At 36.9% G+C, this 13956-nt stretch overlaps 1 protein-coding gene across 2 annotated transcripts; it reads left to right on the top strand.

Annotated features, from left to right (window-relative positions):
• Positions 1-4: 4 nt before the first annotated feature.
• On the top strand, positions 5-13760 carry LOC108667310. Of its 2 annotated transcripts, none has more exons than XM_018154328.2 (15): positions 5-627; positions 1410-1845; positions 2058-2171; positions 2656-2799; positions 5237-5358; positions 7247-7388; positions 7676-7859; positions 8651-8764; positions 9136-9249; positions 9707-9766; positions 10091-10568; positions 10891-10979; positions 11271-11484; positions 11795-12047; positions 12241-13760. In XM_018154328.2, the coding sequence occupies exons 1-15, from the start codon at positions 22-24 to the stop codon at positions 12957-12959; spliced, it is 3789 nt and encodes a 1262-aa protein (XP_018009817.1). In that variant the 5' UTR covers positions 5-21; the 3' UTR covers positions 12960-13760. The 2 variants fall into 2 exon arrangements, with proteins under 2 accessions (XP_018009817.1, XP_018009816.1); XM_018154327.2 differs by having other exon boundaries at positions 7673-7859.
• Positions 13761-13956: the final 196 nt, after the last annotated feature.

Genomic DNA, 13956 nt, shown 5'->3' with positions numbered 1-13956 from the left:
CCAGTGAAGTTTAAGTGGGAAATGGGTAACGAATTCAGAGAAAACGGGTACCAAACTCATGGTGACTCGGAAGGCCCAGCCAAGACGCACGCAGACAATCTCATTCTACCTTTGTCTACTGATCAATGTTTCTCAAAAAAAGGCGAACAAATGGCGGATGGAATAACTGCCAGAAGCACAAATGATGTCATAAAGGAAAAATTTTCAGAATTTGGATTAAGTTGTTCACATTCACGCGATGCATGCTCTTCTTGCTCCGCCAATGAAGTCATGAGCTCTCTCGAGAGCCATAATTGCGTTAAGCAAGAGCCGTCTCATTCGTATGAAGGTAATCATGGCTACATGTCACCCTCCTTGGAACCAATCCCTGAAAATCAAGTCTGGTCCACACATGTAGATGGTCCTCGGCCTTCGGAAAATAATGATGCTCAGGATGGATTTCCTGCCATGCAATACTACGCTGATGAGAACTTTAAGGACAAGAAAGATAATCCAAGTGAATCTGATCTTACACCATTTCATGCTGCCGCAAATAAATTTTGCTGTGATGCTGCAAACAATTTGAATGCTTCAGAAAATTTTCAGGACCCCTCTTCATTGTCGCAGTTTGACACAGAGAAATCAAAGGTTAGTTAACGTATTAAATTTTCACGATTTTATTTATTTTATTTCTAACTAGCCTGGTTAGCTCGTCGTTGTCCAGACTTGATAATTCGTACAATTTTGGAATCGCGCTCTTCCAAATCTCGTCATTCCTGTTATCTTTAGTCCCGCTGATAATAATTAGGTAAGCTTATTTGTCATAATTAAATAAAGATCCGTTAAACTCGCAGAACCTATATAGGACTGCTATTTTACTCTTGTTTCCATAATATGGAATAACAATCTTACGCCTTTTAAAATAAGTTATATGTACCAATTGCAAAATCAAATTTAAATTATCGATGCAATTCTTTCCCAAATAGAATTCCAATGTTTATGAACTGAACAACATTTACATTATTCTTCTTTTTGGCTTTCAATACATTTGTGATCCATTTGCCGATAAAACAGGCCGAATCTTGTTTCTATGCCTAGCTGTATAATCAATCGTAAATGAGTTAACCTAAACATCGAAATAATTAACGAGTAGTACTAAGTTGCAATTTTTTAGGTAATCAGTGATACTTAATATAACAACGAAAATAATAAAGTCATGAAATATTCATGTCACAATTATTAAATGTTAGTAACTAATGCTTTAAGAACTGAGCAGAAATAAATTTTAATGCAGTCTTTTATTTTTCAAATAAATCTTTCCTATGACTACCAATCTATGCATCTATTTTAGCACTAAATTGACTGTTTCCTGTGCAAACACTGACTTAGATGACCAAAAATTATATTACGTCAACACCATTTACTTTCAGGCAGAAGATTGTCTTCGTGAAGTAACAACACTACACCACGATGGAAGTAAAACGAAATCTTTTGACTCTCCATCTTGGGACAAAGTTAGTTTCCTGAATGTCAATTTAAATTTGAATCAGCCGAATTTGAAAATCAGCGTACCAAACTTTCCTGCATTGGATCATTTGGGGTCGTTCCACTGGAAGTCACCGAATGACAAACCTGGAATGCCGTCAAGAATTGCGACTCACAACGAAGTCTCCAGCAGATGTCAGTCATGTCACTGTAATGCAGATGCGGGAGATGACATTGAAAAAGAAAAACTCAAAACTGGCGGAATAATTTATGAATCAAACATTAAAGTTGCACCAAAATACAAGCCACACCCGGACGTCGACCGAGGATATGCCTGGGTTGTTGCTGTTGGAGTCCTCATTTCGTTTGGTATTTTGTCAGGTAAAACGAAAAAGGATTTACTCCAACGGATGCTACAGTATGTCACACCATGATAGATATTAAATGTTTAGAAATATTTCTGTTCATTTGTTTCATGATTAACAAAGAGATGCAAATTTCGAGATGATATTTGATTCGATTTATTGCATTAAAATGAACTTATTACTTAAAACATCTTGGTTACCACAGCCCATTACATTTTGTTTACACAGGTTTGCTGTTCACTTGTTCGTTATATTACACCGAAATGCTGAAGGAATTTGGAGAATCACGAAGCTACACCGCCTGGATTGGATCGCTTGTCAATGGATTCTTCCTACTCGGCAGTGAGTGTGTCCATGTGAATTTTTAAACAATAAACCCGGAAGATATCAAGCGATAGAATCAAATTTTTCATTGTTGGACCGTCCACATTACAATTAACTGGAATAATTGTAATTTTTTAGTACAACAATATCGGCCATTATAAAAGTACTCATTTTCATACCTACATCTTGCCAGTTTCGTGTTAGGATTCGTGATTGAGGTGACTCATCGTTATAAATTTAATATGATTGGAAATTAGTACGACTTCAAACATAAATAATGCAAAATTGTAACTCAAATCGTGTCAATGTCACAAGTAACCGGTCCTCAAAATTGTCAGGTATAAATCGATCGTAATCTTTGCATGAAATAATTTGTGAAATATTGAAATACTATTAATGCACTCTGAACTTCTAATATATTAATTTTCTTTAGTATTTTTCAGTCCATAGGTTTATCATGCCATGGTATAATAATATGATAAACTATCACTCACTATTATAGGCATGGCAAGTTCGGCTCTCATCCAGAAGTATAGCTGTCGCGTAGCCGCCATGTTGGGTTCCCTTGTCATGACCGGAGGTTACCTAGCGTCGGCATTCGCCCCAACCCTGCAAACTGTTTTCATCACTTACGGAGTTATAACTGGTGAGTGTTTTAGGAATGTTTGTGTCCTTTATGGTATTGCAGTGATTCTATTTTGATGATTGGTGTCTCATGCTCTAGAAGACTGATTATTCTGCGTACAGTATTCTCAGTACTTTTTTCGACTCAATTCATAAATACTTATTGCAACGGGAAAGCTTCACCTGGGGCTCTCAATGATACCGAGAGTGAGATTTTTCATACCTAATCGGAAATAATAACTCATTAATAAGTAAGTCTTTTGTACCAATCTTAATGTCCTCTTTTACAGGGTAACATGCCATATTTTATTGATGTTCATCTGAATTCATCTTTTCAGGTAATGATATATTCAGTGGTGAGCCGTGAGGGTGCAGCTGCGTTAGAAGCATTCATCATGTGAAGCGATTTCCAATATCTCTTCCAGATTTCCCAGGCTACATAAATGAAGGGCAATTCAACTAACCTCACTTCCTATGAACGACTCTGAGTCGCATTGTTTCAAAATGTCTGCGAATTCCAAAAATTTGAATCAGACTTACAAAAACCTTTGATCAGATTGATAGAGATTAACGACTAGATTAAATTTGTCAAAATGACTTTACAATTGATCACGCAATTTAATGGTCAAGAAGAATGTAAGCTTGAGAACACACATGAGTAATAAAGTCATAAAGTGATCAGGCCTCGTCATTGCCTGCTGTTGGCTCAGCCTTTCCGAGTCAGTCATAGCAGTAAAAGTAAAACAGTGCCAACTCCCAATGGTGAACTATTATTTCATGAACCAGACTCACATCGGACTAGATTGCTTTATATTCTCATGGTTTTTGCAATACCGTTCACATTGAACAGTAAATACACTCACAGTATCGCACTACTGACAAGCAATTGGACAGGTTTGTTGCTGTAAGAAAGCTGTCAACCGACGTTCCGGTTGCAAGGTGTGTATCAGGATTGTACAATTAAAAATATGTGACTTAATTTAAATTCCCTTCCACACGAAGTATGTTTTTTTTTGCTTTGATGATATTGAGTGACGAATTTAAAGTTTCCGTGAATTTAAAGCGTGATTTTGAAATTCAAGTTGCAAATGAATTACAACTAATATGGAGGAATCTGTACTTCGTCCCCTTAATTTTACAGAATCAATATTGCGTGGGTACAGAGAATATTTTGCATTGAAATGCGTGCCAGTTTCTGTAATATTTAGACGCATGAAATATGCAATTTTTCAAATGACCTTGAAATTTATTGACTATTGAATATATTTCTGCTATTCCTGCTCTTTCATCACCCAATTTCAGCTTCTCCAGTCCTCGGTACAGTTTTTACATCACCGTATACCCAGAGTTTTTTTTTTAACTTTGTTGCACATTGAAGAATCTTTCTTGCGAGTACCGCCCCTATCTGACCTGATTTTCTGGTGTCTCGTTGGCTTTTGTTTCACTTCGGTATGGATGTTTTTTCGATAAATTATTTTTTTTTTCATTGGTACTCCCGCATGAGATTCAATTATTTTATTTTAATATTTTTCTATTAAAAGTCTTGCAAATTTTTTAAGTTGATACTTGCATTTACAGCAGCACAAATTTTTGGTTTTATCAATGATGTGGAAATAAGTAGTCATAATAAGTGTTTCAATAACTCAGTATCGGGATAAGGTATCATATTTTCTTAGTGAATGTTGGTGATTAAAGAGTTTGATGCATTCTCAAATGTCAAAGTCTTAGGGAACATTACACTTTGATCAAATTTCAGCATGATAGCTATTTATTAACCCATTTCAATAATTATTGGTTGTTTGTTGCTGTGGTCGCCGGTCGGTCCCATTTCGTTTGTTTGTATGAGATCACTGTAATTCAAGTTAAAATGCTGAAGAAATGATGCTCTTTTTCAGAAAAGATCAAATACGGAATGGCTTCTCAGTTTTTTTAACTTCGTGAATATCTTATATGTTTATTATGAATATGTATTCGTCTTTCATTAGATGTTCAACAAGCAGATAGTGGCTTGAATGAAGGTAGTGTTAGATTTTTCACTCTGCTCTCTATTCTATAGTTCCATGAACTACATTTTTAAACTCAAAATTGATCGGCTAGTTCAGTGTAAATCGAACACCAGAATTTTGCTCCAGCTCAATAGTCTTGATTCTTTCTTTATGGGGTTTAAGTTTTTCTCCGTTTCACGTTTTGAATTCTAATTTCAATCCTGGTATTCGTTCTACATAATTTGAAGAATAATTCGGCATATAGTCATAATTTGTTCCGTCTACAAAATTTTCATTTTGCGTTTAAATCACTTCTTGTGTTCTTTGTGTTCCCTCCTCTCGCAATCAAGCGCTGTATAGAAACTCAAAACATTTTCTGATATTCGGTCAAATTAACGATTCTGACAAGAATTTATTCTCTCACTTATATTGTAATCCCTCTAGTTGATTTCTGGGTGTCTCTGTTTCACTCAGCTTCTGGAATGAACTTGGTTTTCTCTGCGGCTGTCCTGGTTTTGGCTCAATACTTCGACAAACGCCACTGCCTCGCCACCACCATTGCCATGCTCGGCAACGGACTCGGCGTTCTCGTATTGGTAAGAATTTAATCTAAATTGTTAATTAATTTTCTCTATGTAAATGTAAATGTAAAACTTTTACTATATTTAAAATTAAATTTTTACGAAATATTTATAATATATCTGCTAGGTAGAGTGGTTTAAGCTGAGAGCAATATTAGTGAGTCAGTGAGACGTGGGTTTGACTCTAGCTGGCTGTAAAAGTTTCGATCGAGATCTATCGGAGGTCTAAGTGATTAAGGAAAGCAACAATGAAGAACTGAGTTACGGTTTCAAAGTTCCAGCAGCTGCAAAAATTCTATGATGTCTAAAATCGGCGACGGGCCAAATTTGGCTTAATCAACGCCGACGTCGTTATTGCTATTGCATTAATATTACAAATGAGATAAATATTAAAGCACCTAACATTTTCAATTAGGCCATATAAGTATTTAATTCTTTTGAGAATTCACAGTAGCACATTATTGTTGAACATAATTTGCTCTTTTTACTAGCGCGAATGTTGCACTGTTACTTATTTTGTCTTAATGCCTGCGTAACGGTAGTGTATACGTGACCAATCACAAATTCATTGCACTGTAAAACACTTCTCTATTCTCACAAAGTCAGGCTCAATTATAAGTCTGGCATTGATGCTGAATATAACCGTGGGTCCACTTTATCTTGACTTCACACAACATGATACTTGTACAGGGCGGCAGAATTTGTTCTTTTCAACAAGTTTGATTGAAGACAAAGATCGGTTATTTTCTTATTATTTTTTCAATATATTGGACGTGATATATTGGAAAAAATAATGTTCGATGTTTCGAAAAAACTGATATGAAAATTTTCAAAGAAACAGGATGGCTGTACGAATTCCTTAAATAATGTTTTCGGTGTTTAGGCTTCTTTATTTTCTATAACGATCAATTCAATATATTTACTCTTCAACTTTATCAGCTGCTTCAATGATCATGATCGTTTTAAGTAAGTGAACATCGTGAATATTTCCGTTAGTAATTATTGATTTGTTTTGTGTTGTTCCGCCACCGGGATGTGTGAGACGACATTCCTGCGCAAAAATCACCATTACTATACATACTACTTTTCCATAAATTTTCATGGATATGGAAAACCAAAATGACAATGCAACACTAAAATGCTTAGGAGTTCAGCATTGAGGCCCAATTGTAGTAGTGCATTGAGACCCAAGGTTGCTCGCACAGAGCGTGCATTGCATGCGAAACTATCACACAAGGGAGGCCTTGCTACGACGCACTTAGAAATTAGATTTAATTATCTAAAGACTTATGTTAGATATTAGACCATAACATAATATTCATGTCGAGGCAGTGCAGCGAACTTGACGTGCCATCTTTGTCTTTGGATGAGTCTGTAGCTCTTTCATTTCAAAATCATTGTATACAATTTAGGGCGCTGCGGAAAAATTAATTAATCTATTCATCTCAGTACAATTAAGATGTCCCAGTAACAATTAAGGATTTTAATTTGTCGCTGCCTTTGCGAGTTTTTATCTGATCTTAGTTAACGTAAATTTTCCTAGTGCTTCAGCAGCCGTGGCTCAGAATAATTTTGAGCTCTATAAAGCTTTTACAATTACTATTGTTCGTCGGTAACAAATAAAAAATAAATTCCAGTATGTTACATAAAAACTATTAATTTGTAAAATTACTTATTGCAGCTTCTCTAACTCTTACTTATGCCAAATTGATCATTGCAATGATCATACTTAACCCAAAATTCGGGTAAATCGTTTCGTCCGGTGTAAAATATTATCAGGAGTACGTGTTATATTTCTTAAGTAAAACATATCATTCAATAATCGAAATAAAATATGTTTTTTATAGATCTAGGATTTGTTACGAATATATTTATATATGACGCGAATATGTTATATTCGTAGTCGCAAGTGATGGAGCAAGTGATCATGGCGTATGGCTGGCGCCTGTCTTTCATCGTGTGTGCGGGCATCTCGCTGCAGTTGTGCGTAGCTGGAGCCTTGTTCTGCCCACTGCCGCCCTCTGCACTGCTACAGCCTCCCTCGGGTAAACTGCGAGTAGCCTGGTTACAGTCATTTTTCTTAACGTACCTATAATTTATTAAAGTGCTAATTGATTGACTAAAGTCAAACGGGAAAAAATAGCGGCATTCTAGTATAATTATGAAATTTGTTTTGATTATTAGGTTTACAGTCAGCACTTGGGGCCAAATTCATTATTTTGCCCAAAGTTTTACTTTGAAGTAAGTTTTTCATGCGTTTTGTTGCAATTATATTCTACTGGGAATGCATCAGCATTTTGATGTTATGCAATTTACGTTATTGGGACAGCAGAAGACGCTGAGAACCCGAGGACAAGCGATCACAGAATTGTGTCAGAAAATGAGTCATCGGAGAATGAAGATAATTGTGGGAAGAAAGTCGCCAAGAACGATAGTAAGAAGAGACGGAAAGCACGTGAACGTAACTCTCATCGTATCTGCCACCATCCGTACTACCGAACAGAACTCCTCGACAAGTGAGAATTCAAATCTACAACGGTTATCTTTAGTCATTTACACTCGTATGAAGTTGTGAATGCTATGAAATATTTGCTCCATGAAGTGAAAGCGTAGTTATCTGTAAATTTATTGTTACTAAAATTATATTATACCAATTTATTGTTTGTTTCGCCAATTGTTTCGCTTTGTTTCCATAAACGTGAACGACATCGCGCTCTAACGATGATGCTGCAGTTTTTCATTGATCAAAGTGATGTTAACAAGTTCTCAAAGTTAGCATAACAATCCGTTTCAATTACCCATCAAATTAAATCAATACAATAATTATCTGGAATCACTACTGGCGATATTTGTAGTTATCTTTCCTGTAATACTATTTCTTAATAAATTACGTTGGCATCTGTTTTTAGTTTTCAACTTATAATGTTATACTATTCCGTACGTGGCCCACGGACCGTTCCGGCAGCCAGACTTGATGCACCGGGGAACTTGGATATTATCGATAGTCCCTCGTATTTCAGGTCGTAACCGTGAAACTAGGAGCTTATAGATGGTCCCTCGTATTTCAGGTCGTAACCGTAGAACTTGAAGCTTATAGATATTCCCTCACATTTCAGGTTGTAACTGTGAAACTTGAAGCTTATAGATATTCCCTCACATTTCAGGTTGTAACTGTGAAACTTGAAGCTTATAGATATTCCCTCGCATTTCAGGTTGTAACCGTGAATCATGGAGCTCATCGATGATTCTCGTATTTCAGGTCGTAACAGTGAAACTAGCTGCTTATCGATGGTCTCTCGTATTTCAGGTCGTTTTCGTCACTGGTGCTGTCACCACAAGCGGGTTACTTGTCTCATTCTCTAGCGAGCCTCGACCGCAGATCGTCGTCTGTCAACACCTGCCGACACCACTACAATCATAGGTCAATAATAATCATTGAATCATAAGAATAGTATGATCATTATTGTTGCATCATTATTATTATGGCATCTTCATAATTAAAGCATAATCATCACTGGTGAACCGACGTACGTCATCATTGTCGTAGCATTGTATGTTATCATGACCACCGTTGAACTAAAACCTCTACAGATTTAATTCTGCATATGCATGGAATAAAGATAGAAATGGAAAATTTTTTGACATCATCAACAACAACGAGTGAAAATGTAATATAACTACATCACTGGCAACGTTACAAATTTGAATAACAATGTAATAACAATTTTAATTAATTATTTTTGTCAATCCTATAATATTGTTTCTTATTTTATAAATTTATTGGCCATGCAGCGCGTCATGCGGTCACAGATCCAAGTCTCGTCTGGCGCGACATCCCGACGATGAGTTCACGCGCAACGACAGCCTTTTATCTCGAGGTTCTTCTTTCTTGCCTGCATTTTTCAGGTGGGCTAGCAATATAATTCATGTTGTAGAGTGCCAGGTTAATTATTAGTCCGATCGAACGATTTTCATTGGTTTTATTTACTATGTGTGTCTTTTAAATAATTTTTAAATTTGTAGGATACTTCTAGAGTAAATCTCAACTATAAGTTCGGTACGGTCGTGTAGCCTTAAAGTTATTGCGATGTGTAACAGTGGAGATAATTAACGCCTCAAGTCCAAGTGTCTTTCTCAATTCAAGTGTGGCCATCATGATAGAGCTAATGCCATTTTCCTGCAATTGTCATACTGTCAATTTCTACTCGCGTCGGCACTAGCAGATGTCTGCACCAGAAAGATTCATTGAAAATTAAACAGCAGAAAAATGTATGATTGGTGTACTTGGTATAATAACCTTGTACCGTTTTTAGGCATCTTGTTTCCAAAATTTTACAAAGTGAAAAAAAATTATTTTCCACAGACGAAGTCAGTTCAGTTTCAGCAGCAAGCTGTCCTCAGCTCAAGTTTCGCTGGCTGCAAGGTGAGCGATGAGTCTCGAAATTATTTGTGTGATTATTATCAGGGTTTGTAATTATTATTGCTTATATTATTGTGATTATTATCTGGGTTTGTAATTAACTATTAAAAAAGTTACGGCGTCATTTTTCAATTTTCTGTGTTATATTATGTTGTCTACAGCTAAGACTAAAAGTTACTCTACTAAAAAAAAGTCCTGTGAAAAAAGTAAAAAAATGTTATCATCTGAACGCTACAGGTTAAAAAGTAAAGTTTTTTTTAAAAACGGAATTCTTAAAGTAATATAGATTATTTCCTTGCTTTAGAATTTATTTAAAACTTTTTCCAGGTCTTCACAGCACAGCAGGATTTCTCTCAAGGATTCCAGATTGGATCTAATGTTCCAGGGCATTAAGTCGAACCCTCACAGCTTTTCACTTCGCCTTCCCACCAGCAGCCAGCTTGAAGAAACCGAGAAGCTTTGTTCGAAACTGGACGATCTTTTAGAAGAAGAAAAAACTAGTAGCAGCGAAGATGGGTCAAAGGAAAAACTTCGCCACGGCGAATCCAATTCCTGTAGTCTTCAGCTAGCGTCTGAAAAGTGTGAGCTTATGAACGAAAAATGTTATTTAGAACAACGATCTTCTTCTAAAATAGAATCAGAAAAGATGGATGGTGTCTTGACCACGGAGTCGATTGCTCATAATAATGTACCCGACAAAGTGAACACCTCTGAAAAGAAAGCATCGTTTCTCATCAGCGGAGGAGACTCTGAAGACGACGATGGTGACTATGGGAGTGATGATACAGAATCAGCCTCTTCGGATGTGAGTTTTGCTACATCTGTGGAAACAAGCTCTCTCTAGTCCTTGAATTGATATTTTAGTCATGGAAAATGTGTTACTGCAGAAGCATTTAATTTACAGTCTCATGTATATGTGATAAGGTGTGTTTAATGTTATATCATGTAAAGACCGTCAGATATTAATGTTATCTGCATGTTTGATAAGTCAGTTTCACCACTTATCGATTCGAATATGATTAATTAAATTATTTATATTTGGTGTCTTGATTTTCGCAAATGAAAATGTTCCATCGCACGCTGCTTCCTCGTTGTAAATATAATAAAAGTTTCCTACATTGTAACAGGTTGGGTCAGTAACTGTCCGTTCAGAGACCTTGATTGCGAGACTGAAAAAGAATTTCCGGAGCCTGCGGACATCCTGTACACCTTTCTGGTGAGGAAATGCCCATCATATCTATTTTAGGATCATATCTCATTTGCTAATTGTTTCAAACACCAATTTGCTTCTCTGTCTTAGGGGTTTGATAGTAGTGATATAGTAAATATTCGCTAAATCACGATGAACATGCTTGCTGTCCTAATTTTCGATATATATTGTTAAATTGATGGTCGAATTCATGCATGCTATCAGAAAAATTCCAACTAAATTCAGTGTTTACAACAAAATAATTCGGTGGAGATCAGCATTGCAATGATCTGACAAATTATCCTCTACGTTTTCCAGTTTTTCAACGGACGCAGTCTTCAGCAATCCAAGCGTGTGGTGTTTCGCTTTCTCGTATTTCTTCTGTTATCTCGGCACCCTTACCATCTACGTCATCTTCACTGATTTTGCAAGAAACGCCGGGGTAGGAAGCTTTTCATCCACAGCAATGAGCGCTGCAGGCATCGGTGACATCATCGGTAGATTTTGCGGTGGAATGCTGGCCGTTGGAAAGGTGAGCCCTAAATATAGGTATTCAAAAGCATCGGGAGATGTTTTTTCCCATGTATTAAAAAAGGAAACTTAGATTCGAAAGAAATATGGGCAAAGTTTAAGATGAGGGTAAAATTTTTAGCACTTGAGTAGTGTTGTTCCTAAGCTCATTGTTCAGAAATGATGTTCGTGTCTTCTGATCGATTGATCGATCAATAACGCGTTCAATGAGAATTAGCAAATTCTTACTCGAGACCATTTTATCGAATACTTAGATACACTCATTTTATAGATATGCAACTGTAAAGGTGTTTAATTATTTCTTATCGCAGGTCGGTAATACCACGGTGCTCTATGCCATCTCTATGCTACTATCAGCCGGGCTGCTTGGTCTGTTCCACTTCATCTCTAACGGCTTAGTATTCGTGGCAACAATGGCATGTTACGGAATAATGTTCGGCGCCCAGAACATGTACTTCGCAATCACGCCAAAAATTTTGTTCGGCAGGCAAAGCCTCGCACAAGTTTTCGGACTAACTGTCTTCTTAGCCGGAATAGGAGCTCTTGTCGGATCTCCTCTAGCTGGTGAGCTGAGAAAGTTATAATCGAGCTACATATATTTATGTGGTTCCAGCTCAGTTTGAAGTCATTAAAGAGCGTTTTGCTAGTTTTTAAACGAAAAATTTTCTCATTATTCTATTTGTACGTCGAAGATTCATCACGTTTCGGTGTATTACTTCATTTACTTGTGCCAGATTTTAATTGTACCTTTTTTTAGGTCTCATCATCGACTTCAGCGGAGGTTATTCATTAGTCCTGCTGAGCGAGATCACTTGTTGCGTTATTGGCAGCTGCCTCATGTTCTTCTGTTACTTGAGGAAGCGACGGGAAGAAACCTGCAACCGCAAAGAAATTGAAAACGATGGGCATCCCGATGGGATTTCTTCAAATCTCGAATCTCTGAAAATGAGAAACTCAAAACTAAACGACAATCGTTGCCAACTTATAACTGGTAGGTCTCGCGTCCGCAGAAAAAGTTTGCAAGTACCCCGTGGAGATTGTGCTGCGTGCGCATCGAGGCACCTCAACTCCGATATCTCATTACAATCATCAGCTGCAGACGGTGCTAAGATCCCTAACTTAGTCAGGGGAAGGAAAGTTTGCTGTTCTAGGACTCTGGTGGATTTGAGAAGAAGCGTAACTTCGTTGCCTCCGCCACACCTTCAAACCCGCGCCTGCGCTCACTCTTTGAAGAGGACAAATACTTACGATGTTATTCATCACGGAGCGCCAATGCATGGCGCCACACTTTTCCACGTAACAGGAGGCGGAGGCCGTAGATACACCATGAGCAGCACTCAACCGTTTCACCATAAGAAAAAGTCGCCGAGCTTATATGAAGAAGTCTTGGGTAAAACTTTTGATCTCCGGCAAAACTCGTGTTTGCGTGACCATGAACTGGGTTCGCGACCTGAGAAGGCGAGTGAAATCGGGTAATTGATGAGCCATTTTTGATATGACAGTCAGCAACCATTACAATACTTAATTTCATTATCTTATCGGCCAAACTTTGTGGATCTGATTCCTTTACTGAACGCACGGTTAATTCTTTCTTCTTGACGTGAAGTAATTTCTTTGGTTTGTATGTTTGACAGTGAGCGCAATATGTTCGGAGTACAATTGCTTAATAACTAAGATTATATGTACTACTGTAGAATTAAATCGTATTTGAATAGTAACTGGGTAGGCTACGTACTTTTTGGAGAATTGCTGTTTGTGGTCTGATCATCTATTGTTCATCATTTACAGCATAGTTTTCCATCTATTTCTTCACCTCAGTATATTTAAGTATGAAAAGTGTTGAAGTAATATATTTCAACACCCTTAATAGTTCGCTTTTACCATGAAACTCGAATAGATTCAAGTAATGATTATAAAATGCATTCCGTGAATGTCTATGGGGGATTTAATGTTAAATTAATGTTGTCAATGACCGTCCCTCGTCTCCAACATCAGCGTCTTCAATACATTGTCAATTATAATTATATTGAACTATTACGCCCATTTCAATTGGTGATGTAATCGTATCGACTTTATTGCTATAATATGCATTGGATTTTTTAACTATAAATACATTATTCGATTTCTAAATTTCTATAGTGATCACTGACTATGCTTTAGCCACATCATTTTAATTTGATGTTTCACGATATACTTTTTGCATAGACTACTTGTAAGGCTCAAACTAGCTCATAGTAAACTGTTCCACGAACAGCACAACTAAACGTACTTCGTTGACACCTGTGTATCATTCAACAAATGTTTTTAGAACTGAAAGTCACTCCTCTATTACTTAAAACAATTTTAGACGAGGAGTTGGTAAGTATTATCAGTCTCGTGACCCGAGGTCACTAGGCTCAAGGTTAACAAACTTTGAAGTACAAAAAGAAGTACTCGAGCTTCTGATTGCTCTGAAGAGCCATGTGGATCTTAC

The sequence above is a fragment of the Hyalella azteca genome, unplaced genomic scaffold (assembly GCF_000764305.2).
Source record: "Hyalella azteca isolate HAZT.00-mixed unplaced genomic scaffold, Hazt_2.0.2 contig17970, whole genome shotgun sequence".
Lineage (NCBI taxonomy): Eukaryota > Metazoa > Arthropoda > Malacostraca > Amphipoda > Hyalellidae > Hyalella > Hyalella azteca.
This window is presented reverse-complemented; position numbering and strand designations above follow the sequence as displayed.

Excerpts from the sequence above, each read along its gene's own strand:
- LOC108667310 (XM_018154327.2), top strand. The coding sequence starts at position 22 with ATGGGTAACGAATTCAGAGAAAACGGGTACCAAACTCATGGTGACTCG. Across the intron at positions 628-1,409 it reads TTGACACAGAGAAATCAAAG|GCAGAAGATTGTCTTCGTGA; the intron begins GTTAGTTAACGT and ends ATTTACTTTCAG. Across the intron at positions 10,569-10,890 it reads CAGAATCAGCCTCTTCGGAT|GTTGGGTCAGTAACTGTCCG; the intron begins GTGAGTTTTGCT and ends ACATTGTAACAG.